Here is a 27,631-nt window from a genome sequence, read left to right on the forward strand (position 1 = left end):
AGGATGTCAAAATGTGCAAAATGTTGAATAAATACTTCCAAGTCCTTCACTTCAAATTCCACTTCCTGGGATCCCCCTGACCTTCGACCCCTTGTCCTCTTCCCAACCTCAGCCGCTGTCCGTCTCTCTCGTTCCCTACTTGCAGGTGAAAACCTCAGATTTCTCCCTGCAGGTGTTGCACTTGACGAAGCAGCACCAGTGGAACTTACAGTTGCACTGCCACACGCGCGTGTAGTGGTGTGTGTTGTAACCCCGGCCGCAGCACATCACATTGCAGCTGTCTGTGTGGGTCGAGGTGCCGTTGCACAGCCTGCCCCTCGTCCCCGTGCTCCCCGTCGCCGTATCCTCCTCGCAGTAGTTGGGCGAGCGCTCCAGGTAGACCAGGTCCGTGTCGGTGGGCTTCTGGTAGCCCCGGGCCTCTTTGAGACGCAGGAAAGACGGCTGGCGGAGCCGCGAGGCCCGAACAGGCTCCACTTGAACCGCTTCGCTGTAGCGCTCCTTCAGCAGGTAGCCAATCTCTCTGAACTTTGGTAGGGTGATCCAGCAGGTCTTAGTGGTGCAAGAACCGGAAACGCCATGACACTTGCACTCGAGCTTCATCCTCTCCTCCAGGATCTGGTCACAGAAAGAGTACAGGGTAGGTCAGAATAAAGTAAAAGAGCTTGTTCTCGTTCTGCTTGAATTGTCATTTTGAGTTCGCGTTCATTGCTCGAATTTGTAACGGTTAACAGTAAACACATATCCTTGTAATCTGTCTGCTGGTAAGCTGGGCTTTCTGCAGGCATTTCGACTTTCAGCGCGCTAACCAGATGCCAACTTTGTGTCAGAGACCTGGGGAAAATAACTCATTCCCCAAAGCTGGAGTCTCTAATTAGCTTTACCTTTCCTCAGACCACAAAGTAGCGTGACAGCCCAGAGAAAACTGACCAGAGCTGTTGTGCAACCAAGAACGTATGGAGTTACATTTTGGTTTGAACCAGACTTATATTATAATGCCATGCAAACATTTTCAGATGACAAATCTGACAGGTGACCGTATTCCCCTGGGCCTGAGCTTGAAACGTAACCTTGTTACAAAGCAAATTAGTTTCATTACCTTTCGCCCTGCCTCATTGTTGTGCAGGTTCATCAGCCGCCGGGCGTTTTTCTTGATCTCTCGGGCGTCGACAAAGCGCCGCGAGAACTCCACGCCGTACTTAACGTCGGCCGAGCAGCCTCCCCACTTCCAGCCCTCCTCTTGGTCGTGGTAGCCCTGCTTCTCGCGGTCGCAGCCACACTGGCTCAGGTTGCCTTGGCTACAGGCTGCCGTCACTGCGTGGGCCACTCCGGCTGTGGTGATGGCGTATGTGAACGCTGCCTCCCTGCTGCCTGAAGAGAATGGAGAAAAGTCTGAGTAAATAAAGTAACGTAATAATAACACTGGACTGAGAAGGTGTACCGGTACTTTTTTGTAGAAGTTCTAAAATCAGTAATTGTTGTACTTCCCTCAAAAAGGAGAGAATAGTATACACACACCATACAGTTTTGCTGGATACTTGGCCTGTGAAAACAGTTGTACAATGTCTTCTTGGCTTGAAACGTAACATTTTGAGTTGGGTTTGCAGAGGTCGCCAACAAAAAGAATGCCACTTAGATGCATTTCTGGAAATTTTACTCATTCTAGAAACCCACGCTGGTATTTCTTCTTATTCCACCTAATTAGACCTCAGGGAGAAGTTAAGCTGCAGCTACTTGACTTCACCGAACCTCATTAATCAATAAGACTGATGAAGTTATAATTTCTACCATCCAAACGTGCCACGAAACTTATTGGAGGGTGAAATATCAAAATCTGTCCACACCCACAAAGGCCTGAGAGGAAGTGTTATCACAGAATAAGTGTTAATACATGGAGGTGTACTACACAAGTGCAATTTGGACTTTTAACTGTTCTGGGTTTTTCAACTGCCGTACTACCTGGGCCTTTCTGGCGTTTGCATGTTCCTTCCATGTCAGCGTGGGTTATCCCTGGGTTCTCCAGCTATTCCCCCCAGTCCAAAGACATGCAGACTGGGTTTACTGGAGACTCTTAAGCCTGCACTGTAGATGTGAATGTCTCTCAGTTCTGTGATTCACTGCTGTCCAGGGTGTTTTCTGCTCTCACCCAGTGTCAGCTGGGATTAGATAAATGGTCTAGATAATCATAGCATTCTTTTACTTTGGAAAATACCTGCAAAATGCAGATATAAGTGCATTTCATCCTGCCAAAGGATTTAAGAAGCCTTTAGCGGTGCATTAGACGGCAGAGTGGGTTTTTTCTGATATAACGAGTAACTACTAGTACAATAAGTGGTGCTAGATAATTAGGGATGATAGCTGGAGTACTGATCCGGCCATGGCATTCACAGAGAACTGTCTATCAAGCCAGTGTGGGTGAATCGCTGCAGCTTACCTAGTTCCTGTTCCAACACAAATCTTTATTCAGGAAAGAAATAAACAGTCTCTCATGAGTAGATAAACTTATTTCCGCCTGTGAAAAATTGCACTGCTCCTTTAAAGAAAGATAGCCACCACTATGAATTACATGACTGAATGGAACTGGGATTGGAAGGTAGTGAATACATTTTTTCATTTTATGATGCATGTGTAATAATGATTAAAACATACAACTAGTACTTCACTTTCACTTGAGTTTTCAGCAGAAGTACATTTACTGTCTGCATTTTGTCCTGTTTGGATTATAATACCCTTCTGCATGTGTTTATAATCATATAATAACTTGACCGTTCGGCCTCGTTTCCTACCTCTGATCTGCATCAGTGGAGTCTCTCACAGTTAGAACAGTAATAACTACAGTGAAGAAAACACAAGTGACATCTACTGGCCGACTGGAGGAGCTCTGTCTGCCCCGGCTCTCGTCGAGCTGCTGCCTCTTGTTGTTTCTCATCATTGAAATTTCTCACACGGCTTAAGTGTCATTCTGCGTCCGTCTCAGGCGCTCCACGTTATTACAGCAAATGATACTGCTGCGTTACATGTTGAAATAATCTGTGGCCGGCTCTTGACTGAGATGTGCCCATTTCCAAGCCTTATGTATGTCACCATTTGAACTTGAGAATAAACACATTTATATTTATGGCGGGGAGGAGGAGGGGGATGAATTTATTGGCACAACCATCGGTAACAGGATATCCTCTAACCAATCAGGATAATGCTGGGTCTTTGTTCTTCTCAACAGCCCAGAGTATTAATGCGTGGCGTCTCTGGTATAGAGGCGATTCTGATGGCTCCTCTCCAACCTGACAAAACTCTTTCGCTGAAACCATCGGGCCTGCGGTTCCCTCAGTCCATAACTCATAACAAACTCTGAAGTCTTCTCTCATCAGCCCCAGATCCACGACCCACTCGCGTATGTTGTATGGGGGTGCGTTTCTCAAAGAATCAGGGGTGCATGCAATAGCCAAGCAGCCATCTCCTCGCGCTGTGATTTGTTTTGATTGTACAGCAGTGCATGCTGGGTCCCATTGTTGCCATCCAGCTGCTGGAGCTGACTTCAATTAGTGGTTTTCATGAATCTCTCTGGTCTTTCTCAATCCTTAATGAGTTCACAGGCCTGGCGGGTCGATCAAATGAAGTGGCGGATGATACGTAAGCGACACGAGCGGAGGCATGTCACTGGCTGACATCTGCTTTTTGGAAAGACGGGCAGGAATGGGAAGAGGAGAGCAAATGATCCATGAAGACGCCTGACACATTCTACACCATCATCATATTTGTACAGATTTGATTAGATTTAATCTTTCAGAAAATTCTTGTTTGGTAAAACTGTCTTCACGGAGAAGAGGAGAGGAACAAAGTGACTCCTCGACCTCGTTTACACGCCACAAGAGAAAAAAGACATTTCCTCTGACAAAAGAAATAAAGGGATCCAGACGTCTGCCTGCTCTTCTCCCGTGCAGACCAAAGTGATTGCTCCCAGAGCTGCTAGGTTAAACATGGATCCAAACCCACAGCAAGACCGCAACAAAACAGTTCGGAGTGAAATGCAGTTTATAACAGGAGATTCCAATAGGAGTGAGCGGACTTCTGTGAGAAATCAGATGACCGAGAATGTAGCCTAAACCCAGGGAGATGTGTCAGCTTCTGCTTTTCACAGAGTGCGGTTATAAATCCTTTCAGTAGATGGCACACCCAGATAAGCTTGAGACACCAGGAAGTCTTCACGCTTGAATTTATGGCTGAAACAGTTGTGTTGCAAGCACAGTGATATTCCTTACATCAATTACAAACTGAACCTCCTCTGGGGACACTGACAATGGCAGTAAACTGTTTTGTTTTGTTTTAAGTGTCTCAACAAGGAAAATAATTCACTGAGGTCGTTGCGTTTGTGGTTCCTAACAGAAATGGCTTCACTCAAAAGTTTTGCCACCCATCTCGAAAGTCTGTTTTATGCCGCTCGGTTGTGCTGAGCTGGAGCTTTTTTCTCATGATGCCACAGAGGAGATTTTACAGGAGGTCCGAGGACGACAGGCCGATGTTTAAGGTGTCAGCACAGGTCTTTTGATTTCGGTCATTTGGAAATAAGGCCACGCAATTTAGTTATTAGGAATTTTCCCTGGTTGAATATTCCATTTATTATCTATACTGTCGTGGCTAGGTGGTGAGAGTCGTGGTTTAGATAATTAATATACCTGTCCCTTTGTCCCATCTCATGTAGTTTGTTGAGACTGACTGCTAGGAAAAGTCTGTATGTAGGTAAACACCTCTTTGGGTTTGCCTCAATTGTTGAGGAATTTAAATAGGGCTGCTACCATTAATCTTTCAATCGAATTGACTATTGAATTCATTCCCAACTATTTTAATATTAAGGTCAGTTTGAGTGTTTTTCGAATGAAACGAAAGTCAAATTTCATTGTTTTCATTCGAGCCATTTGAGGAGGCCATCTTGGGCTTCGGGCGACACCTCTGAACGTTTTCTGACATTTTAAGGACCAAACAATTAATGAAAGAAATCAACAGATTTATAGATCATGAAAAAAATCTTTAATTGCAGCTCTAGATTTAAGACACTGACCATGAACTCCAACACCTCTAATTTGAAACCAGCTAAGGTCATTTCCCACCCTGCTTTCCTCATTTCCAAAGTTTTGTCCCACTGAAAACTATATGTAAAGCTTCTGCCCTCTCAATTTCTCGCCATCACACTAAAGCGTCTACATGTAAAGAATCTGAATTGCAAACAGACTGACCTACTCTCAGCTCTTGTCCAAAGACGGTCCTCTCGCCCAGGGCCGAGCAGTTCCACCGGCCATAGCGGAACTGGTACTGGCACTCATTGATTCCCAGCTGGGCGCCCTCGCCAATGACGATGATTGCGTCGGGCCGAGTCTGACATAGGGCCCTCTGACGGGGGGCCAAACCCGGTATCTTGTTGCAAATGATGTTTGCACCCAGGGCTACCACCGAGGATAGTGCCCTGTATATAGAGATGACAGAAGGAAAGAAAACGGATTTTACAAGAAAATATAGATAAGATTCTGTCTAACATGTACCTGCCACCATTCTCCATATTTGCAGTAGTTTGGATTTAACTCTGTGTCCTGGTCGGACAGTACTTGACTGTTATTCAAGCAAAAGAAGTTAAGTTTCAAATTCAAATTCAACAAGTCCATATCGGGAGATACAGTAAAAAGCATTTTCTGCATCATTCATCCTTTTCCCAGATTCCATCATGTGTAATTTAATGGATCGTCATAAAAACATGCAACTGAACAACAGAAAATCAAAGAAATGGGACTGAACACTTAAGCACTTAATTATTTTATCCCTTCTCCTCTGTTACAGAAAACATACATTACCACAGCTATTTTAGGTTTTCAGGACCTGGCCTTGTTATGAATGAGAGGCATGTATGGTGCAGCAATCATCCTCTTTGTGAGGGCCTGGGTCTTTTAATGTCATGAGAAAGCTTGTTACGTTATGCTGCTCCTAAAGAGAGAGAAACCATGAGGTTACTCTTTTCCATATGCTGCTTCATACCAGGTGCTGCCATGACAGAGTGGCTCTGGTGTAACGTGTAAATCCACGAGAGCAGGTTACCTCATCAGCAGCACACAAATTAGGAGATATAAAATGTCATGTAGATTAAATATTGGCTTCATGCACCCAAATCTTCATTCACTGGATTTATGGCACGGTTTTAAAATGAAAATGTAATGAGGAACAGTCTGCAGCCCCTGTCCCGTGGTGTAGTCTGTGATTCCATTATGGAATAAAATGTAATTGATTGAACGACACAAATTACGCATATCCTACCAATGGCTCTGGATATTCCAACGTTTTTCCTACAGTAGAATCACAAGGGACATTTTAAAATATAGCAATTTACTCCAAATAGTGAGGTTAAACGTTGGCTTTAAAAGTAAATACACGTGTTGCACGCTCTTAAGATAACATATGAACAACACTAGAATCATTTAACGCGCGAACTAACCTGACTTATCCAATTTCTGCCTGTGCGTAATTGGCCATTTTTACGCGCAAGGAACAAGCATTTGCACGCGTAAGAGGACCGTCGCATAAAAAGTGACTCACGGTTCAAATAGGGCAAGTGCATTTCATAAAGAAACCTACAGGTAGCTACCGCTGGTGAGGATGAGGAAGATCTGTGGGTAGTAGACGGACAGCAGCGCACTGCGAGAGGAGATGATGAGCATGGCTGCGCATTGAACACCGCTTTTGCTGCGCTCTTGCGGTTTGAAAAAAAAAGAAAAAGAGGATGAATATGTCCTTTTTCTCTGAAGTCCAGGAGTTGGTTTGACTTGATGTCTTCGCTCCTGCGCGCTGCTGCTGCTGGTGGTGGTGGTGGTGTTGGTGGTGGTGGGAGGGGGGTGGGGGGTGGTGTCTTCAGCAGCTACAGTGCAGCCGTGGCGCGCTGCGGCAGCTCCGAGCTCTGCTGTCCATGTGCGAGGAGATGAGAGGCTGCATCCCTCCGCCGAAGTGCGCGCTGCCACCTGGTCTGTGAGAGGACTGGGTGGGAGAGGAGAGGAGAGGGAGGGGGAGGGAGGGAGCCAGCAGGGTTCCGGAAGTCCGATTCTAATAAAGGAGCTGCTCACCACCACAAATATCTGTCTGTCTGTCTGTCTGTCTGTCTGTCTGTCTGTCTGTCTGTCTGTCTGTCTGTCTGTCTGTCTGTCTGTCTGTCTGTCCGTCCGTCCATTCATTTATCCGTCCATCTGTCAATTGTTGAGAATCTCACCAGCACAGTTGTCTTATTTATAATGTCATATATATATATATATACCCACCATATTTTACCGTTATATGTATTGAAGTTAAAGATTCAGTGTGTAGAAGCTAGTGACATCTAGTGGTGAAGTTGCATGTTGCTGCTGAACACCCCTCACCTCACCCTCTCCTTCCAAACATGAGAGGGAACCTGTGGTAACCTTACCAGCTGATAAATGATAATCGTCATTCATATACACAATCCATAAATGCACATACATACATACATACATACATACATACATACATACATACATACATACATACATACATACATACATACATACATACATACATACATACATACATACATACATACATACATACATACATACATACATACACACATACACACATACACACATACATACATACACACATGCTTATGAGGGAATATTCAATAAACTTCAATATTAATTCAAAGCTAAAACTGGAAGATGAAATGTACATTACTACAGTTACATGTTACAAAGATGTCAAGACCTGAAAAGATCAGTGAACTCATTTATTAAACATACAGCAAAACAATTATTAGCAACTATTTGAAGTGTCAATTTATTAATAAGTATTTCAGTCACTTTTCATCCCCCCAAAAAGTGAAATTATTTATTTCAACTCTTCGAATGGGACAATCTTCTGCTCACCTTTGTCTTTTATGGCAGTCAACTGAAAATATTTGCATTTCCTCTGAAGAAGTCACATTGTTTCAGACAACATGGTTAATTGATAACTTAAAATAAAAGCCACCTATAACAAATTGATAAAGCTTGTCAATTTCATTTGCGACCCTAAGGACGACAAGAAGACGTGTCACAGGTATTATGATGTAATGTGTGAATAATTCCTGGTGAGAAATTCAATTTTTAATGCTCAGACTGTCGTGGATCTTTCAGCTCACATGTGCTGCTGGTGGATCACTGACAATACGCCCTCATGTGGTGGCATGAAGGAAGAATTTCAGACTCAATGTCAGTTTAATGCGCCAGGTGCAGCATCTGTAGAGTTAGTGTTGATCAAGCTCTGAATTACTGTCTGTCTGTCCATTACTATCTCTCTCTCTCTCTCTCTCTCTCTCTCTCTCTCTCTCTCTCTCTCTCTCTCTCTCTCTCTCTCTCTCTCTCTCTCTCTCTCTATCTCTCTCTTTCTCTCTCTCTCTCTCTCTCTCTCTCTATCTATCCAATCTTTCTGTCACATTTTTTGTGACAGAAACACCCTTGTTAAACCTTTACAGTCGTTGAGGTGCCCTATAGTGTAATTAGAGTAGAAGGCCGACAAGGGGAACACTATAGGATTTGTTGCCGTTTCTTCCTTTTAAAGCTGTTCCACAGCAAACACAGGCCTGTTTGAAGTGAGCACCATGGGCGGAGACGCTCCTGTTCACTTCCATAAGGCACCTTCAAAGGACAGTTTTTATTGGTCTACTTCGCAGAGTGGGCCGAGGACAAAGTGCATATTTCCCCCGCTTGTTGTTGACATTTCGGAGACTGGAAATCGAGACGTCCCGAGCCTAACTTGAGCCCAACAAACGACCACAATGAGATAGTATTAATACAATTTGCTGCAAAATGAGACATCAGTCATGTGAACAAAAGTGAGACGCTCTGTTAGAAAAACGACCCAAGGGAAGTATTGTGGACGCAAACCTTTTCATTTAAATTCCCGGCGGCTGCCAACACAGCGATTTGAGAGATAGCAGAGATTTTGGAGGAGAATAAAATACCGTTCATTCTTTGGCTGCTATGAGATTGGCCTGATGCTCCTGCCCACTCGGCCTGTGTGTAACTCAAGCTGCAGTCACATGTACTCTGAGCTTTGGAGAATGAGAAGCAGCTTTGCCACTAAATAGCAGCGTGTTGGCTGTTTAAACCTCAACATACAGCCCTTCCAGTGGACAATTCGCAGATAATGTCTCTGGCTCGGGGGCAGCAGAGGAAGAACCCCTTTGTGTTTGTGTGTTCTCTGCGCCTTTTACTGCGTCTCTTTCTCAATCCCTCTCTCTTTCTGTCCAAATAATCCTCCTAAACCACAATTTCCAAAGCCAAGATAGCACTTAAGCAGCGTGCACTCACTGTCCTGGCTTTCACACAGCGATATCTGTTTCTTTTCATTTTTTTTTGGAGCAGGAGAAGAGGTGAACAGGGAGACATGGGAAGTGGGGAGCTGCACAGGAATTTGTTTTTACTGCCGAACACGCAGGACGTGGGATCGGTGATGACAGTGGCTGTGATACTTATAGTAATCTGTCGAGTTTTGACAGAGATGGTTTTAGAAAACCTCATCCGCATTATAAGGATGAGTGACAGGGCTGGAGACGGGCAGGGAGAAGCTGCCGCTGCGATGCAGTGAGGCCTCAAACTGGAAAATAAAAACACAGATTAATAATGGTGTCTTATGGCTCTGTGGGATTTTGGGGGGCTATCTTGAGCCTGAGCCCAGAATCCTGATTAGTTGTTAAGCAAATGGTTGTTTTTGATCATCATAGTAAACGTCTAATAATTCTTCTTAAGTCATGTTTTTGTCACTGCCAGTCCCATCCTCGTGTAGTCAGTAATACAGGAGAAGGTGCTGCAGGAACATTTTATTGTGAAGCCAAGTTTAGTTATATAGCACTTTTAAATACAACTGCAATTGACCAAAGTTCTGTACAATAAAAGAAGCGACAGTGTGAAATATAAGAAGAGAATAAAATAACATAGACGAGCATAGAATGAAATAAAATTAAATAAAACCAGTGAAACATTACTAATATAAAACAAATAAAAACATTATGTTTAGATGCACATCAGCTTTTGTAAAAGCCTTAAAAAAGAGATAGGTTTTGAGACTAGAGAGATATTGTGTGAGTTCAGAGGGAGTTCCAGAGTGTTGGAGCTGGAAGGATGGATAGATGGATGGGTGGAATGATGGATGGATGCTTCACAATAATTATAGGCTCATTCGAAGCCAGGTCCTTCGGCTAATCATTAAATTCAATCAAATTAATGAGAGATGGTTTCCATGTGTTGCAACCAATGTTTTCACCCAGCTTATAATTATCGCTTAGTAGTTGAGTAAGATCCAAATCTGACACGTCATTTAGGATGAGTGCAAGGGACGAGCAGGACAACAGAATGTCTTTTTCTATGTTTATTATTCGTGGTAATCTGTTTGACAGTGTTTAGGTTGTCTACTTGAAATGGTTCTCCAATAAGAAAAAGGTAGTAGTTCTTGTGACATGTTATTTAGTGGCATGATGGGACAGAGGACGTCTGTGCCTAAAGGCCGAACCCAATGAACTATTTCCATCATCATTATTTACTGAGACCATGTGGAGAAAAAAACATACAAGAACACCCAAGAGCTGCCCCACTGTTGTCTGTCACTACGTGTAAATTTACCCCGCATTTAAAAAGACTACAGACAGAACCGAGACACACTATTGTCACATTAATGGTTTGAGTCTCTTCCCAGAATTTGTTGCCAGTGACAGAAACACAGATTAACACCAGCCTGAATCTTCAAATGTGACACTTAAGCTTGAGTTTCCATGAGGGAAGAAGTTTCATGAAAGGTTCTGGTCGTATGTAGCGTGTATGTGTGATCTGTGAAGACGCCCTGATGGGTTCCATTAGGTTCAGGTCAGACAAGTGCCCACGGGCCATTTTGTCACATAGCGACATGCAACTCAAGTGGCTTTAAAGCTTCAACCACAATGTCAGAGGCATTGTTCTGACTTTAATACGGCAGCACAAACCCATGGGGCCTGTGTGTGTAATGGGCTGAGGGGCATGCTGGAATGAAGGAGAAATCTGAGTGTGGTCGGTGAAAAACAAAAACTACACATGACACAACCGAAAGAAACTACTTTGTAATCAAGTCTAATTTACACTGATCAGAGCGTCCACGAAACATGAAAAGATGACAGAGGGGAAATTGTTCCCATGTCGCGTAAGAACGGTTCCACTTTTGAGCGATTGCTGTCGTCGATGTTCAGCATCTTGAACCCTTTTGGGCGCAGATGAAGGGGAGGGGGGGCCGCGTTTTTGACAATGCCACGAGGTACATAAATGTCTATAGAGCAGAGCCCTTTTCATGTAAACAGGATTTATGTCTTCGGTGCAGAAATGCAGATTTTTCGAGGAGCAAACATCTTACAGATGTTGTGGAGAATGGATGTGCAGAGTCACCAGAAAAGGGTTTGGAAAACAACCCTGAGGCCAAGAAAGAAAAAAGTGAGAAGGAATCTTTAAAGTGACACCTTCATTTATTTGAAAGTCTAAATAATACCTTGCTATTATTCACACTATTAGCTCCTCAGTCTGGTTTTTGAATGGCCTCCTCCATTTGTCTTTACTCACTTGTAACTGCAGAGGGAGACAAAGCACTGGAGAAGATCCCACCTTCGACCAGCCTTCTGCTTTGGGTCAAATTTATTCCTTTCACACCAACTTCACACCATCCTGTCTCTCATGGCATGAGAACAGCATCTGTAATGTGTTTTCTCTAAACAGACACATGCATCACGCTTTAAATATTTTAGAGAGGATTTATCATCATGTTGCAATAATATCTTTCAGTCCCAAATTACATATGTTGCTGAAAAACATTCCTCTTTTTGCACAAATGTTCATCTTATTGTCTAAAAATACTTGTGTTGAGCCTGACGAGACTTTGATGTTACCAAGTATCAGCACTTTTAGAGTCACTAGTAACATATGAAGTATTTAATTTCCAGATCCTCAAGGGGGCTCTTTACTCCTGTGTTTCACAGTACAGGAGGAGAAGCTGTACAACAGCCCTGTCACTCCCAACACTCCTCAGTGGTTCCACCATCTTGGTTCCTATCTTCGAAATGTCCAAATTCAACCGTCGCATTTGTTCGCGTGAGTACGGGACGCATGATTTATCTAGGTTTATCTATAAAATCTTTGAGTGGGTTTCATCAAAAAATATTTTGTTCTTTGCTGGTTTCCTTATAGCTGAAGGGTTTTCAAACGCACAAATCCAGAACAACAGATTTTTTTTATTTCTACATTCTATTCCCCCATGCAAGGATTTTAATTCTGTGTTCAAAGTTAGAGCAAGGCTTCACGGGGGAAAGAGGGATAGGTATACACTCACCTATGGACACATTGTCATATTCAGACTTGTAACTTACAAATGGAAACATCATCCAGCTATTAGTAATTGATAGTAGGATTTAAAAGCCATTAGATCTGCTGAAAGGTCCAAAGTAACGGCAGACCAAAGTGCTTTTCTAAACGCTGAGTTCTGTTACACTGCAGTGCTACATTTGTCACATCAGCACATACATGAATTATTTATGATTAATATTAACTTAAATTAAAAATCAAATTAAAAGTTATGGTTACTAAAAAAGTAACGAGTTAGGTTGCCCCTGCCTCCTTCAAATCTGCTGTATTCTGACCTGGTTTCTCTTGGTTCAAGTCACATTTATTCATATAGCACATTATCAACAGGAGATGAGCCAAATTACAATCATGGCAAAAGAAGGTATAAAAGATAAGAAGTGCAATGTTAGAAGTAAAATTTGTAGAAAATAAGTTTTAGGGTCGGACCAGGACCCCAAAACCAAAAATGATGATCCCTGTGCTGGTGCAAATTCTAAAAAAAATTCTATATATAGTTATTTTTGTCTTATCTATTTTGTACTCGTACATTGTATTTATTTACAGAAAAATGTGTTAACGAAAGGTGAACCGCTGCTCGTGTGTTCTCTTAAGGCAACTTGGTTAATTACAGACTTAATCGTTTTTTTTCATCTACACCACCAAACATTGCAAATCCACTGCAGCTGCACTACAAGTGGATTTGATGTGTTCGTAATTCGTATGTGAAGAATTATTGCACTGCGGCTCGGGGAATCAAACATGTGTTGCACTTCTGTTACTTTCTATTCCCATGCAAATACTCGGCCCTTAATGGGTTAGGCATCATCGAAACACTAGAAATATGGCTCCCACTCACTTTTCTCTCTTCCTCGCTCACGCTCACACGCACACACACACATGTTGATGTAGCCGCGACCTCTTAACCGGTTTTTAGCAGGCTCTAATAGCTCAAATCAGAGAAAGTAAGGAGAAAAAAAACTTCTCTCGGAGTCAAATCGTGTTAGTGCTGACCTCGCTGATTGAGTTTGCTCACAATCACACGGGTCAAGGCTGGGGTGAGGCCCATGGATCATTTAGTTTAATGGCTGTTTCCTGCCTGTTCAAAATGTATGTGCCACATTGTAGGAAGCGAGGAGATGTAATGTGATGTGCGACCATTTTATATGCAGGACATGATGCAGTAGTGGGGAATAGAAAAAAAGTGGTGTGCAGGAACAGAGAGAAAAGCAGGAAGAAAAAGCGCCTACAGAGGGATGGAAATAAAAGGAGTATAGAGGGAAAGATCAACAAGAAAGCGAGAGGGTAAGAAAGAGAGGGTGACAAAAGGCTGAGGGAGAGAGCTCTACTAATTTTGTGGCCTGTCTATGTCACCAGCACCCTGTTGGGACGACAGATGTGCAGATGATGTCATGTCGAAAGGAGATAGGGCGGGAGGGTGGAGCGAGCGGAGGGCGGGAGGACAGTGGACAGGCGGAGCCTCGATCTGAGAGAGGAAGGGAGGGAGAGAGGGAGGAGGACTGTGGCCTTCATTGCCCTGCAGTCACGCAATTATTCAGTTTTCATAAGATGGGTCTCAGTAGAATTTAAAAACGTGCGCCTGCTCTGTTTCTTTTGCAGTTAATTATGTGTTTGGATCAATGTGAGCAATAGTAAAAATTTCTGTACTTGATGAGCCGTCGTTATTTTGCGCTGCGGAAGCAACAGAAGTGCTGAGGTGGTGGTTTTCGTCCCCGGGACCTCTCACAAAGCCAAGCCTCTCCAAACCACACAGGCCATCGGAGCTATAATTTACTTAGTGCAGTCATTGCCGAAGTTTACCCTCCCATCCCCTGACCAGCCGCAGCATAAGAACCCAATTGTTCTCGCAGTCTGCCAGTGACAATGGCTGTTTGTGATCATCTGGAGGAAAAGGAAAGTGAGAAAAGGGATTGAAGAGGGGCAGCGGGTGCAGCCACCCGATCCGGTCATTTGTACCGTTCACTGCTAAAGATATAGCCAGGGTCAAGTCGGAGTCTGGGAGGGGTCAGAGTGACCACTGAGGCCTGCAGGAATCACCTCAAGGACACACATTTCCCAACAGGCCGCCCCTTGTCCTGCGCTGTAACCCATCTACACCTGAAACATTTAGAGCAGTGTGTGACCAGCTTAGACCGGCCTCCTCAGCCCCCCACCTGCACCCTTCCAGGCCAATTGTACTGGCATGGCAGAGGGAGAAATTGAATGAATTAAGCGGTCAGATTTTGCCTAATGGTTGAACTGCACAAAACGCAGCCATTCCTGGCATTGTTACGTGTTGGGAGGGAGACTGAGAGGGATTGTGCTGCTCGGTCCGGTGCAGGAAAGCAGCTAATAAGTGAGACAACCTGTGGGAATCGGCCCAAACCCCGAAAAAGGACTGAGGCAGTTTTTTCCCTCCCCTGCTTTACTTTTCTTAGCTTTACTTTTCTTGGATCTGCTTTCAAACTAAAATTATAAAGAAAGGAAAACAGTCCAGTCATTGATCCATTGATTGAGTCATGGCCGAACACGCTGCACTCCACTTAAGATGAGATAATCCTGTGAAAAATGCAGCACCACCTTGTCTAAAACCACTGCTTGGAAAAATAAAACATGCACATTTCATAAACTGCTGCACAAACTGCTGAAGTGTGGCTGTGCCCCGACACAATGCAACGGATAACTGCACAGGTCTGGAGTTACAGAGGCCAGCTGCAGCCTAGTGTTGTTGTTGAAAGCAGCTCTGACCTGAGCTTTAGGACACCCTTGGCCCTCTGGGTAAATCATTTAGCTGTTACCTGTGGCAACCGAGCTGCAAAACATACTGTACCTCCACTCGACTGCTGATAATACAGTGATAACGCAGGGAGGATTCCATTCGGACAGTAACGCTTGCATGTGAGTTCACACAGACTTTATAAGAGATGGAATCAGGCGTTAAGTAACACTGGGGACATGCACTTGTCTCGATAAGCTCAGTGAAGAGCTATTATCCCTTCATTATTTTAATTATTTGATAAAGTTAGTTGCTCAGCCAAACTAAACTTTAACAAAAGATTTTTTTATGTTTGGGTATTTTTTAAGGCGAGGTAATATGTTTATTACAATGGCTGCCCTCTAGGCAGGGTAAGATAGTGCCAATTAAGATAATGTGCAATTGAAGAACATTCGATTATATAAAAAATGTGAAAAAAACAGAAAGCAGGGGTGGGACCAGGGGAAGATTGGGTCACTTACCAATAATAAATGTGTGTTTGCTCAGAATTTTCATTTTCTAAGCTTTTTTGACGTAATCTTGACCAATAAAGCAGCCACAATTTACAAAGAGGGGGCAATTATAAGTCTTACATTCATTAAAATGTCCTGATTCAGTAAGATGCACATTTCCTTATTCACTTTTTGCTCTATAGCTTTGAGCAAAGCAGCACGTCATTGAATATATGTGGAAAATTGTTCCTTTTTCAAGCACATTGTTTTGTGAAATCAGTCTTCAGCTGGGGACATTGCCCCCCTGGCCTCACCCCTGGATCCACCCCTGACGTTAAGGGTTGTCTCAAGGCCAGATCGCTTAATATAGTTTGATTTGGCCCGATTCCAATCCAGTGTGTATAAGATCTGTGCTAGATGATGTACATCATATGATGCATGTCCAGTATCTAAACTGAGCCACTTAGGATTTCATCAAACTTCACACTAATATAGTCCTTTTACCCAGAGTAACTAAATCTGGTGAAGGGGAGAAGGGTGTGACCTGCTCTCCTGGTCCGAGCGCTGCAGATCGATCGAGTCTCGACTCTTTTCATGGTGCTTACTTGGGCGTGGCACCGCACTGCAGAATGTCTGAGGGGACCAGGCCGGGGTACCGTCCAAAGAGAGGAAGGAGCAAGCGAGCAAAAGGGGAGTAGGTGGCGTAGGGCGGTGGGGGGAGAGGGACAGCAGTTTGGCCCTCGACAAAAGCCTCCTCCTACTTTTTTTTTTCCAAACCTCCCCTCGCCTCTCCTCCTCTTCCTCCTCTTCCTCTCCTCTCTCTAGGTGCTGTGTTTTGGGTGCTCAATGCAGAAGGGTCTGTGTCTGCGAGCAGTGGCCTGAAATAAGACTAAGAGGGTTCTCGGGCAGCGGTGAATGCTAGCTTTGTCTGAGCTGCCATCCACACTGTCTGGAGACATGGCAGGGAGAGAGAGGAGAGAGTGTCTGATTGCAAATTAGTAGAGGCAAATGGAGAGACCCTGCCACCTCCATAAGACTCAGGCTCTCTGCTCCTCTCCTCTTCATCTCCCCTCGTCTCCTGTGAAAATAAAAACTCATCTGGTTGCGGAGTCAATCGTTTTCTCTTGTCAATACCTCTTTCTTAATAGATGTGAGTGAGTGATTGAGTTCATGTGCAAATCATATGAAATGAAAGATTGATAAGGAAGGAGTGCTGAGGTCCATTTAGGTGTAAGGTTTTGGATGATAAGTGCTTAATACCATATCTACATTACATCCATCAGCGTTACTAATGTCCCTTAATATCACACTTAGTGATATTTTATAGGCCTATGCATTCTTATTAAAGTTTGTCCACTTTAGTAACTTGAAGGAAAAAGTAAATCACCAAATGTGTCCCGAAGTGGGAGATCTCTTATAGCTTCAGCATACAATTTTAAATACATAGGGAAAAATATGAATAATGTCCCTATAGATAACTGGAAAGGGACTTGGTTGAAAAAGCAAATAGTTTTAATGAATTTTACTTTAACAAAGCAAGATGAAATGGAGAGAAAATATATTTAGTATTCATGGATTAGACTAATATATTTGCAAATGCATTACATTTTTATACTCGGTAAGATTAAACCAGTAATATAACCTCAGTTACCATGATGTGTAATATTTCTCAAATATAATATATATGATTACATACAAGACAGTAGAGGCTTGTAAATGTATCTATATATGCACAAATTCTGTTTAAATGTTTCACAATTTTTATATAAAATAATCTAATCAGTTACATTTAAAAAGAAAATGTACTCTTCCAGAATAAACATTTTGTGTGTATAATGTTGTACATACTGTGGGTAATATTACTTATTTTTAAGCATTTATTTAGAATAGACAAACATTAATTTGAATTATAAGAAAAACATTTACTCATAAACACTGTGTTTGGATATTATAAACGTGTGTGTGTGTGTGTGGGTGAGAATCTTCATCAGCATGAACTTGTGTCACATTCTAATCCCTATTATCTATGACAGCCATGCTCAGCCCATATGCATTTGAGCTGTAGGGGCACCACACACACACACACACACACACACACACACACACACACACACACACACACACACACACACACACACACTCACTATCTCCCTCTCTCTCTCTCTCTCTCTCTCTCTCTCTCTCTCTCTCTCTTTCTTAATCCTACCTTACCTACTTGGTGAGGGTGTAACCTGTGGACACATATTTATCCCCCAATATACTTGCCTCTGTTGAGAAGTTTTGATCTGGGTTTTTTGCTTCGACTCAAGTGGACAGAGACAAAAACAAATAAGCACACACACACACACACACACAGTGATTTGAACATTAACAACTGCATAAACAAACCTGCGTCAAATCAAAGAAGAGAGCATTCCTGTTTTACCTAATTACTAATTTCAAATAAAGCATTTCTGTTTCTTCTATAGATTATTACCACAAATCAGAAACACATATATTCAAACATATATTTGAATTACTGGCTCAGCTATAAAAACATTCCCTTGCAAACATAAATAATATCTTAAAAGACAATAAAGTTGTAAACAAGCTAAACTGAATTTCATAATAAATAGATTCAATTAACTATTTATTTCATAATCAACTTGAAATGTTACCACATATTCAGAAATGTATTTCTTAGTGAAGGAGTGTGCGAGGAGTCTATATTGACAAATATTAAATTGTAAATATATGTAAATATTATTGACACCTTTTATGTATCTATCTATACATCTATCTATACATCAAATGACTTATATTTATATCTGGTACTTTATCCATGGTACATTATTGTTATATGTATTGAAGTTAAGTGAAATTAGGTTTTTCTTGCAATTTTCTTGCAAATAACTTTTTTATAGATAGCTTTATTTCAAATAAAATTTATAAAAAGCTACAAATGTGTCTGTGTGTATATACATACACATCAGCTGTGATATGGGTTTTTTAAGCAATAACAATTTCCATCTATCCATCTATCTATCTTTCTATCTTTCTATACCCCTTTCAAAGTAACTTCAATAACTTCAATAATATTGTCAATCACTACCAAGACAAATTTAAAAGGCTGTATTCTCAAACAAAAATAAATTGTTATTACACAGAATTGTATTGTCATCTACTCTTCTTTTCTTCTTCTTTACTTGGTGGAAGAAGTTGACAATACATCTCTGTGTTGCCACATTATAATCTATTCGAATGAAGAATCTTATAAACCAGTACGTATAAGCTAATAAAAGTGTCTATAATGCTGGGGATGATTTTATAATTATGGGTAAAATGTGGGAGTGGTCCTTTAACAGCTCTGCCTCTCCTCGTGTCCACGGCGGATGCAGGTGTAAAGTGTCTGTAGAGCTCATCAGCTGGTTTCTGCAGGTCTGGACCTGTCTGTGATTCACCTGAGAATCAAACCCCATCACCAGAGCTTCATTAACCTTCAGCTGACTGAGCCAGCCTCATTATGGCAGGTAGGCTAACAAACAGGTGTGACTGTGCGTTTATTCACTTCACCCCCTTTAATTAGCAAGCACACACAATTAGCTTCAGAGCTAAAGCTGTAGCTGGCATAAAAGATAAATAATGATTTGAGAGCTGAAATGTAGCTAGCATAAATACGCTTTGGAGGTAAACCTGTAGCTAGCATAAAAAAATGAATAATGATTTGAGAGTTAACCTGTAGCTAGCATAAATTAGCCTGGGAGGTAATCATGTAGCTGGCATGGAAGATGAATAATTATTTGAGAGCTGAACTGTAGCTAGCATCAATTAGCTTTGAATATAAACCTGTAGCTAGCATCAATTAGCTTTGAATGTAAACCTGTAACAAGCATAACTTAGCTTTGGATCTTAACCTGTAGCTAGCATTAAGACGAATACTCATTTATGAGCTGAACTGTAGCCAGCATGAATTGTCTCTGTAGCTAAACCTGTTGCTACCGTAAGAGGACAAATAATGATTTGAGAAGTGAACTGTAGCTAGCATGAATTAGTTTGAAAGCTAAACCTGTAGCTATCATAACGATACAAATTATTAACTGAAGCGCTTAACCTTTGCTAGCATGAATTAGCCTGGAGCTAAAACTGTAACTAGCATGAAATGATAAGCGGCTTTAGAGCCTGAATTAGAGACATACACAACTTCGGGCTAACGTGTGTTTGTGTGTGTTATTCAAACTTTTTATTATAATTTCCTGAACTTGACCCCTGCGACTTGTTGACACATTTTTCATGTTGTCCTACATTTAGGACTTTAGTGGCTGTATTGAACATGTTTAGCCTGTTTAACACTGGGGGTGGTGGGGTGACACCAGCTTAAACATGGCCTATGATTGCGGGCTAATCCCAGATGGAGCTGTGCACCACATTCAAACTGTGAATTTGTGGAGCCCTCGTTGTATTTTATTACATTTTAATCTCTAAATTCACGGATATGAAGTTGGTGCAGGTAAAGCATTTTGCGGTAGTAGTTGAGGCTTCTTCTCCACCACAAAGCGGGCTGACACTAGGTGAGGTCAAGTGAGAGAATGGTGCTTTTTACCCCGCGGAAGGGGCCGGAGGAGAGAGGAGGGGGCCAGTGAATAAACCATCCAACACGGCCTGCTTGTTTTAGGATGTTCCACCGGGCTCTCGACACTGAATCAGCGGCTCGGTGGCGGTTGTATAACGGCCGGGTCACCTCAGCTGAACCCGAGGCTTCTAGTTCATCTGGTTCATCGGCGGCGGCGGCGCAGTCTGCCGCCCCGTGTCCCCGGTGAACCGAGCCGCTCGGCCGGCGAGAGAGAGGCAGCGAGGGGCGGGAGGAGCGGAGGGAGGGGGACCACTCGGGTTATTTGTCCCGCTACAGCTGCTCTATTGGAAGTTGTCCTCGACGTGACGAAGTCCCCTGCGTCTCAGTCTTCAGATGTTGTCGCTTTGTGTGTGTGTCTCTCTTGCTCGCCATGTCTCCAGACCCGCCACCATCCCGGCGGCGTGAAGCCCACGGAGTTGGAGGAAGAGACCGTCCAACTTGAACTTGACATTCACTGGTATGTAGTTTTATTTGTAAACCTCTTTGTGTGTCGTGTAGGCTACGTTTGCGCAGAAGTGACAACGAGGACGCGTCTTTTCTCTGAGCGTGGGGCCGTGTTTCCTCCAGACTGGGTCACTGGATGTTCACGCTGTTGTGACCGAACAGAGCCACGGTCCTCGGGGGAGAAGTTTCACAGGGTGCCGCTGAAAACAAGCGCGATCGGACTAAGAGCTTAACAGCTTAACATAATCGTCTGTGAATTTGAAAACAAGTCGAGAACATCTTTCCAGCGCTTTAGCGAGGGAATGAAATGGACGCCGGGCAGCAGATTCCTCCCTCCTGCGCTGCAACAAGGAAAGAGAGCTCGCCTCTGCGTGGCCCACTTTCCCTTCGCAGACACTGAGGCAGAATCTGTCCCTTTGTCCCCGACACGCAGACACACACACAGGCAGCACCACGTCAGCCTGTGGGGAACAAACATCACCGCTCTCCAAAGTGAGCAATTTGTAAGATTTCAGCAGGAACGTGCATTCAATTAGAAACGCGGCGCTGACCCTGTTCACCCCGAGGTGAGCAGTGTGTGTAAGACCCGAGAACATATGGTGGAGCTGTGTGGTTTCCACTGATGTGTCACTGTGGTTTCCCTCAGAGAAGTTTCTGATGAAATTAATTCTTTGAAATCTGAGAGAAGCAGACTCAGAAACAGCTCAGTGTATTTTTTAATGGTTGGAATGGATGTTTCCTGGCTGCTTTTCAGGTGTGCTGTGAGCTTTAATATCAAATATTTAAATATTAAAAAAAGACAATTAATTTAGTTCATTTGAGAAATTAAATTGATTGAATGTAGGTTTTCCACATTAGAGAACAAAATAAAAGTTTTGAGGTTCTTATCAAGTTCACAATATAGCTTAAATCTTCTTGTGGCTATAGATGATAAATGCAAATTTCCATGAAAAATGATTAAATATGAGCCATCATCTTGCTCCGAGCAACTAGATCAAAACGCACGAGTGCTCTTAAAATCATAAAAACATTATTGTTTACAATTGAATCACATTGTTTTTTCCATTTTGTTATGTGAACTGGTTTTATGTGAAGTTAGGACATTGTCTCTTTTTAGTTTAGTTGTACAAGATCATGCCACGGCTATTGTTCATACCTAAGATAACTTCTACCCACAGCACATCAACACCTTATGCTCGGGACAAGTCCCAAATTCAAATTACCGAACACTCACATACCGCACTTTTATCAATTTATCTTAAGGATTCGTTAATCCTTTGAGATCATCAGTCATGCTGCATGCATTTCGCTTTGTATGTGTGTGTGTGTCTTCATCTGCAGGTTGGCTGTCTGGATAAGGTTCTGTTCATACCCGAGTGTCAATGGAAATTGCAACGCAGCAGTGTTTCCCAAGACGAGATGTGTGTTGGCTGACAGAGACATGGTGTTGTGCGATTACCACGTTGTCTGTTTTTCTCAGCCTTCAGCTGGAAGGAAAAACTTAACTGTCAAAAGCCGGAATATGAACAGGGTCACAACGACCTTTTGGCCGCAGCCCTAGGTCGTAAATAAAGCTCTATTATGTGATGTATTAATAAGGTGATATTGCATCTTGTTGCATGAAACACAGACTACCTTAGAAACAGGAAGATGCCATCTACATTTGAGAAAATGGAGCCGAAACACAGGTGTTCCTCAGACAATGGTCCAAGTCAAAATGTTCCTAGTTAGTGGGACAGGAGAGAGCACACAGCTGTAGTGTGAAAAATGGCGATATCATTGTTTGATTTAACCTGCCACTCTGGTGCTGCAAGGCCCTCTTCATGGGCAGTGGCCGATATAGAGGAGACGAGAGACCTGGATTCACTCGTATCTCCTCTCTATTGCTTTCAGAACAGTTTCATCCTCTGTCCCCACTTTCCCTCCCACTCTCTCATATCTCAATTGATTGAAACCTTAAACGGCGATATTGGTCGTAAAGCAATCCAGTCTTTCTATGAATAGTTGATTGGATGTAATTACGATGCAGTGTGTTGTTTCTTTAAGGGCATTTCAGGTCAGAGGGCGGGGGGGGGGGGTTGCTGGTTCGGCGTGCACGGCTGATACTGCAGTGTGGTGTGTTGCGCTGTCCCGTTCCTGTCCTGAGCAGCGTTGTGGAGGCGCACAGAGACTCCTGTCACTCCCTAATCAGGTCATCAGGCGTTTTGAGAATGTGAGCACGTACTGCTTTGGTCTCGTCCCGAGAAGAGACTTAAAAGGTGCTTCTGTTAGCCTCTTTTAGATACGCATCATTTATTTTTATTGTGTGTGCCGCAGCCACCTTGTCATGTTCTAATCTGCACAGATGGCGGGTGAATTAACAGTCAGAGCAGTGGGCGTCTGTCAGATTATTTCAGTTTTTTTCGATATACACAATGCGGCGAGCTATGATTTGGTAGCATAGAGTTTAGCTAGTGTGTATTTTCAAGTGCAGCCAGGGCAGTTGTGTGTGTAAGTGTTTGTTGATCTGGTTTTGCCTTTGCTGTCCCCACCAAACACTTCACGTTTTAAATCTCTGCGCATCTCAGTGCAGGGCATTTAAGTGCTTGACCTAATTTCTCTGGCAGCAAAGAATCCACTCTAGTGAAGGCCTTCCTCTGTGTGTATTTGTCCCTGTGTGCATGCATGCGCGTAGCTCTGGGTGTTTCCTCCTTGCCTTTCTAACAGGAAGCTGATGTTGAGTTCAACTGAGGACAGGGAAAAGGCCTTTTCTTTCCACTGTGAATCATTTGAGAGCGAGAGAAAAAAATGAAAAAAAAGGAGAGGGGAGGAAAAAAAGAGACCAGGCCGCTGCATTGATTCAACCCTCTGCAATCTGCCCTGCTTTTCTCTCATTTTCTGTTTTCCCCTCCCTCTTCCTCTGCATTCTCTATACCATATTGTCCTATCTTGTCCTTTTTTCACACCTATTTAGTGTCATTTCTAGTTCGGCTGATGTTGGATAGAAGGCAGTGTTCTGCAGGGAATCGAGGAGTTTATGGAGAGTTCACGAGTCCTGTGAGAACGTGGGGAGGGAGGGAGGGCCAGAGGAAAGGAGAGACGAAAAGCAAATGAAGCAGAGCACTGTGGGGAGCAGTGCAGGTTCTTCCGGTTCAGTTTTACCGTACCCGCAGCAAAAAGAGGCTGCCTGCTTTATGTACTTAGGGGGGGGGGGAAACATAAAACACCTACACAAACTGGTTTTATTAAAGCCAATGTTGAGGCACTGTGAAGGATTCTGAGTCCCTTTGTATTCCCTAAACGTGGGGTATGGAAAGAGCAGGCGCCAGAAATAGCTGACAAAACCTTCTGGGCGGGAGATAAATGGCTAAAATATTAATATTGAATATCATTTTACTGGCAGAACAAAACTTTGGTTTTGAAGGTCACTGATATTAAATTTGCTCTCAGTCACGTTTCATGTCGGACAATGATTGTTCCAAGAATCAAAAACAGGCCAAGGCAAATGTTATAAATGTTTAAATAGCATGACCTAAACCCGAGGTGTGGATAATCTCATCTTCAAGGTTTGACTTACATATTGCAGGGAAAGGTTTTTTTGGAGTTTGGGAATTAATTGAGACCAAATATTGTAACTCAAACCACCTACTAAACCTTTTTTATGTGCTCACAAAATATTTAACTGTCTGGGTTGTCTGCAATATTGAACTAGAACATAACTGCTATAGTACGATGGAAATACTTAACTTTCGACAGTGGAGAAGCAGAACCGTACTGTTCATGGAGAAATGCGGTGGCAGTTTCGTTGCTTTATTTCTTGTGTGTATACAGTCGTTTGTATCAATACAGCAGAGGCAGATTTGCTCTGAGAACTTCTCCATTTAAGCCTGTGTCTTATCCACATTCCCATGAGCCTGACTCAGAGTCAGAGCTGTGGCTGACTTTGTGCTCTGACCTTCGTAAAGGGCAGAGAGGGAATCAGTGAAGTGTTTTATTGTAATACCCTCTGAATGGACACAATTTCTTCATGATAAATGTCTACTCCTTTTATAGAGATACAATGATCCGTTTTTTTTTCAGTGCGGATACTGATCCTGATATCTGGGCTTTGGGTATCGGCCGATATGGATTACTGATCTGATACCAGTCTGTAATTAATAAGCTGTGTGGAAGACTGGGATCATTCTTTTTATGAGTAGATTAACATCGGGCTTGACTTAAATCCAAATTTTCTGCCTTTGTAAACAAAAATGCAACTAATAAATACATTCATATTTTAATGTTCCGTTAATTAACATAATAATCAATTGTGCACCAAGATCTTCAAAATTAACGGCGATAACAATTCACATGTAAATCTTTACTTCAGCAACGAAATGATCGGTAATTAAAATTCCAGTTTGAAACAATAGAACCATAAATTGAGAACTAACTATAAACATTAAGTCACAATGAAGCCACAAGGTAGTGCAAATTATATAAAATCACAGATCACACAAGTCATAGCAACAAGTAATTTGCTAAATACAAAACATTCAAAATGAATGTGCTCCATGCTAGATTAGCTGAGCTCTCCTCTTTAGCTAAATGTACAGGTGTTCTGGTGAGTTGCTGGCACACGATGTAATATGTAGACGTAAAAATAGAATAACATGAGATGCAGCTGTTTGAGTCAGTATGGAACCAAAACCCAGTGTCAGTATTGGGTCTTTGCATCCCAACTCCTGGATGAACTTCATTTCATTTGCCTCAAAAAAGATATCTATATAAGAACGAAGGAACTCAAGCTGATTCTGTGCCAAACACCGCTGACATGCAACAGCAGAAATGTTCTGCTAAGAATGTCCTATTCTTCCGTTGTACTGGCACAAGCTGTGGGAGTACGACCTGCAACCAAACCGCGCTCCACACGTCCTAATCAATCACAGCTCATGATCAGTGTTAACAGTGCAGGTCGAAACAGCCGAGCTGTGACCTTCCATCCTTTTCGATTTGTGATTTGAGTTTTGTTCCTGTGTCTTTTTTTTTGGGTGCAGGTCAACCGAGGACAAATGTGGATGTGGAACAACAATTTTTTAGACTCTACAAAGCATGTGAGTACACTGGGACTGTAACACACACACAAATGTCCCCTGAGGCTGTGTATGGAAGTATATGGGCAAAGCTGAAGTTTATGTTGCCTTATTATGCTTCTTCAGCAAGATGCTGATTATCTGTTTGATTATTAAATGCACACATGTTTGCACCTTAACTTTATTCTGCATTAATTGGAATGCAATATCTATTAGAATCTATAAGGGACTTACTAGGTTATACAAAGTTTAAAAAATAAAATAGAAATGAAAAATGTATGATTTTTATGTATAGAATTCAGGCAGAATACATCATTCCACAGTGTGTGCAGTAAAACCATCAGCACTCTGACTTTACTGATGAAGGCAAAAGATGCCTAACTTTAGTTTATCAGCAGTATTACTAAGTAGAAGTATAGTTTTAAACATTTTATCATAATGGATAATATGTAACATGACTCTCGGAGAACAAATAAACCAATTTTAATTTTTTTCCAAGAAGTTGACAGAATTACTTCTTTGACTCATGCTGTAGTCATGGAATTTAGGCAATTTGAAAGAGGGATTTTAAGTATTTTCTTTTACTCATAAAGAACAGTGACAGCTTTTATTAGGCTTAACTGTACTGGATCAAAAGCAAATACTCATGACTTGTGTTCAGAGAGACGTTTGTGACAACAGTGTTAAATGACAAATTAATTCTTGACAAAAATACTCATAACTCAAATACACCACCTGTCCCTGGCCAGGGTTAAATCCTGGTTGCAGCTATTGTATCATGTTTGTTTTAACTTGCATGGGCTACCAGATGGGTGGAGTTTACCGGTGCAGTATAATTCCAGTAGTGCAAGATCAATAACAGGCTCAGAAAAGTTCACTGAGTTCACTGACGCAGCTCGAAACCTGATGTTCCTCTTCATCTAAAGTAAGAAACAACCCCTCCTCCTGACAGTCACATACAAACTGTGTTTTGTATGTTGGACTTCACTGGAGCCACAGCATTTATTTCTTGCATTGAATGAAGCCTGCTGTCATTTTGATATCCTATCATTGCATATAATGGAAAAATTCTGCATGTCTCACACATCAGTTTGTACCCTTTCCCCGTAATTCATCTTGACATAATGACAAGTATGTTTGGAAACATTAGGAGGTTCGCTAGAATATGAAATTAATTTCTGTGGCTTCGAGGGATCGGGCGCTTGATTTACTTGTGACTGATTGAGTGAGACGGAATAGGATCCTTAAAAGTTTTATTTTGTTGTGGCAGCTGCTTTTTCCTGTGTGTTCATAGTGGAAATTCGACTTGAGTGCACTTCAGCTTTTCTGTCTGGTCCATAGGGATAAATAAAAATGCATCAAATTGTTTTTTAAGTATAAAAGTCAGATCAAATTATTGATTAAAGCTGCATTTAAATTTGTCTTATGATTTTTAGTTTTGCATAGTTAAAAGAGTTTAACTTTTTCACATTTAAAATATTTTATGAAAGCTTCAATTGTAAAAGTAAATACTAGGAGACAGATAAGGGGTAGAAAGTTGAAGAAATGTAATGTGGTGTATAATAGGAATAGCTTCCGTAGAAATACAGACTGAAAGTAAATGTTATGCCTCTACTTATACTGACTATCAAATAAAGCAAATCTACAAAAGTTATACGAATATAGAAATCCAAAATGACATGTTCTTCTTCTTGTTTTTTAAAAGTCTTCCATTCATTGTGTTGATCTGTGTAACAAGTTGCTCAGACCCACAAAACAAGCTTTAACAGTCCATAAAAACTGTTTGTAAATGCTGTTCGACTGAAGTCTGGCTCTGCGCTAGAAAACTGGAATAACACAGAAGTATCCTAACAGAGAGGTGGGAAAGGTGCTTTGTTGCTTCTTGTCTCATGCTTTTTGCAGAAATATACTCTAGAACATCCTTAAGGAAAGATATGGACATTCCA

At 42.1% G+C, this 27,631-nt stretch overlaps 1 protein-coding gene across 1 annotated transcript; it reads right to left on the bottom strand.

Annotated features, from left to right (window-relative positions):
- Positions 1-135: 135 nt before the first annotated feature.
- On the bottom strand, positions 136-6,695 carry wnt7ba (wingless-type MMTV integration site family, member 7Ba). Its single transcript, XM_061072416.1, has 4 exons — positions 6,613-6,695; positions 5,229-5,455; positions 1,097-1,368; positions 136-615 (listed from the first exon to the last, which is right to left on the bottom strand). Exons 1-4 carry the CDS (start codon positions 6,693-6,695, stop codon positions 136-138), a joined length of 1,062 nt encoding a protein of 353 aa, XP_060928399.1.
- Between the last annotated feature and the right edge of the window lie 20,936 nt (positions 6,696-27,631).

Source organism: Limanda limanda, chromosome 1, assembly GCF_963576545.1.
Source record: "Limanda limanda chromosome 1, fLimLim1.1, whole genome shotgun sequence".
In the NCBI taxonomy this organism is placed as follows: Eukaryota; Metazoa; Chordata; class Actinopteri; order Pleuronectiformes; family Pleuronectidae; genus Limanda; species Limanda limanda.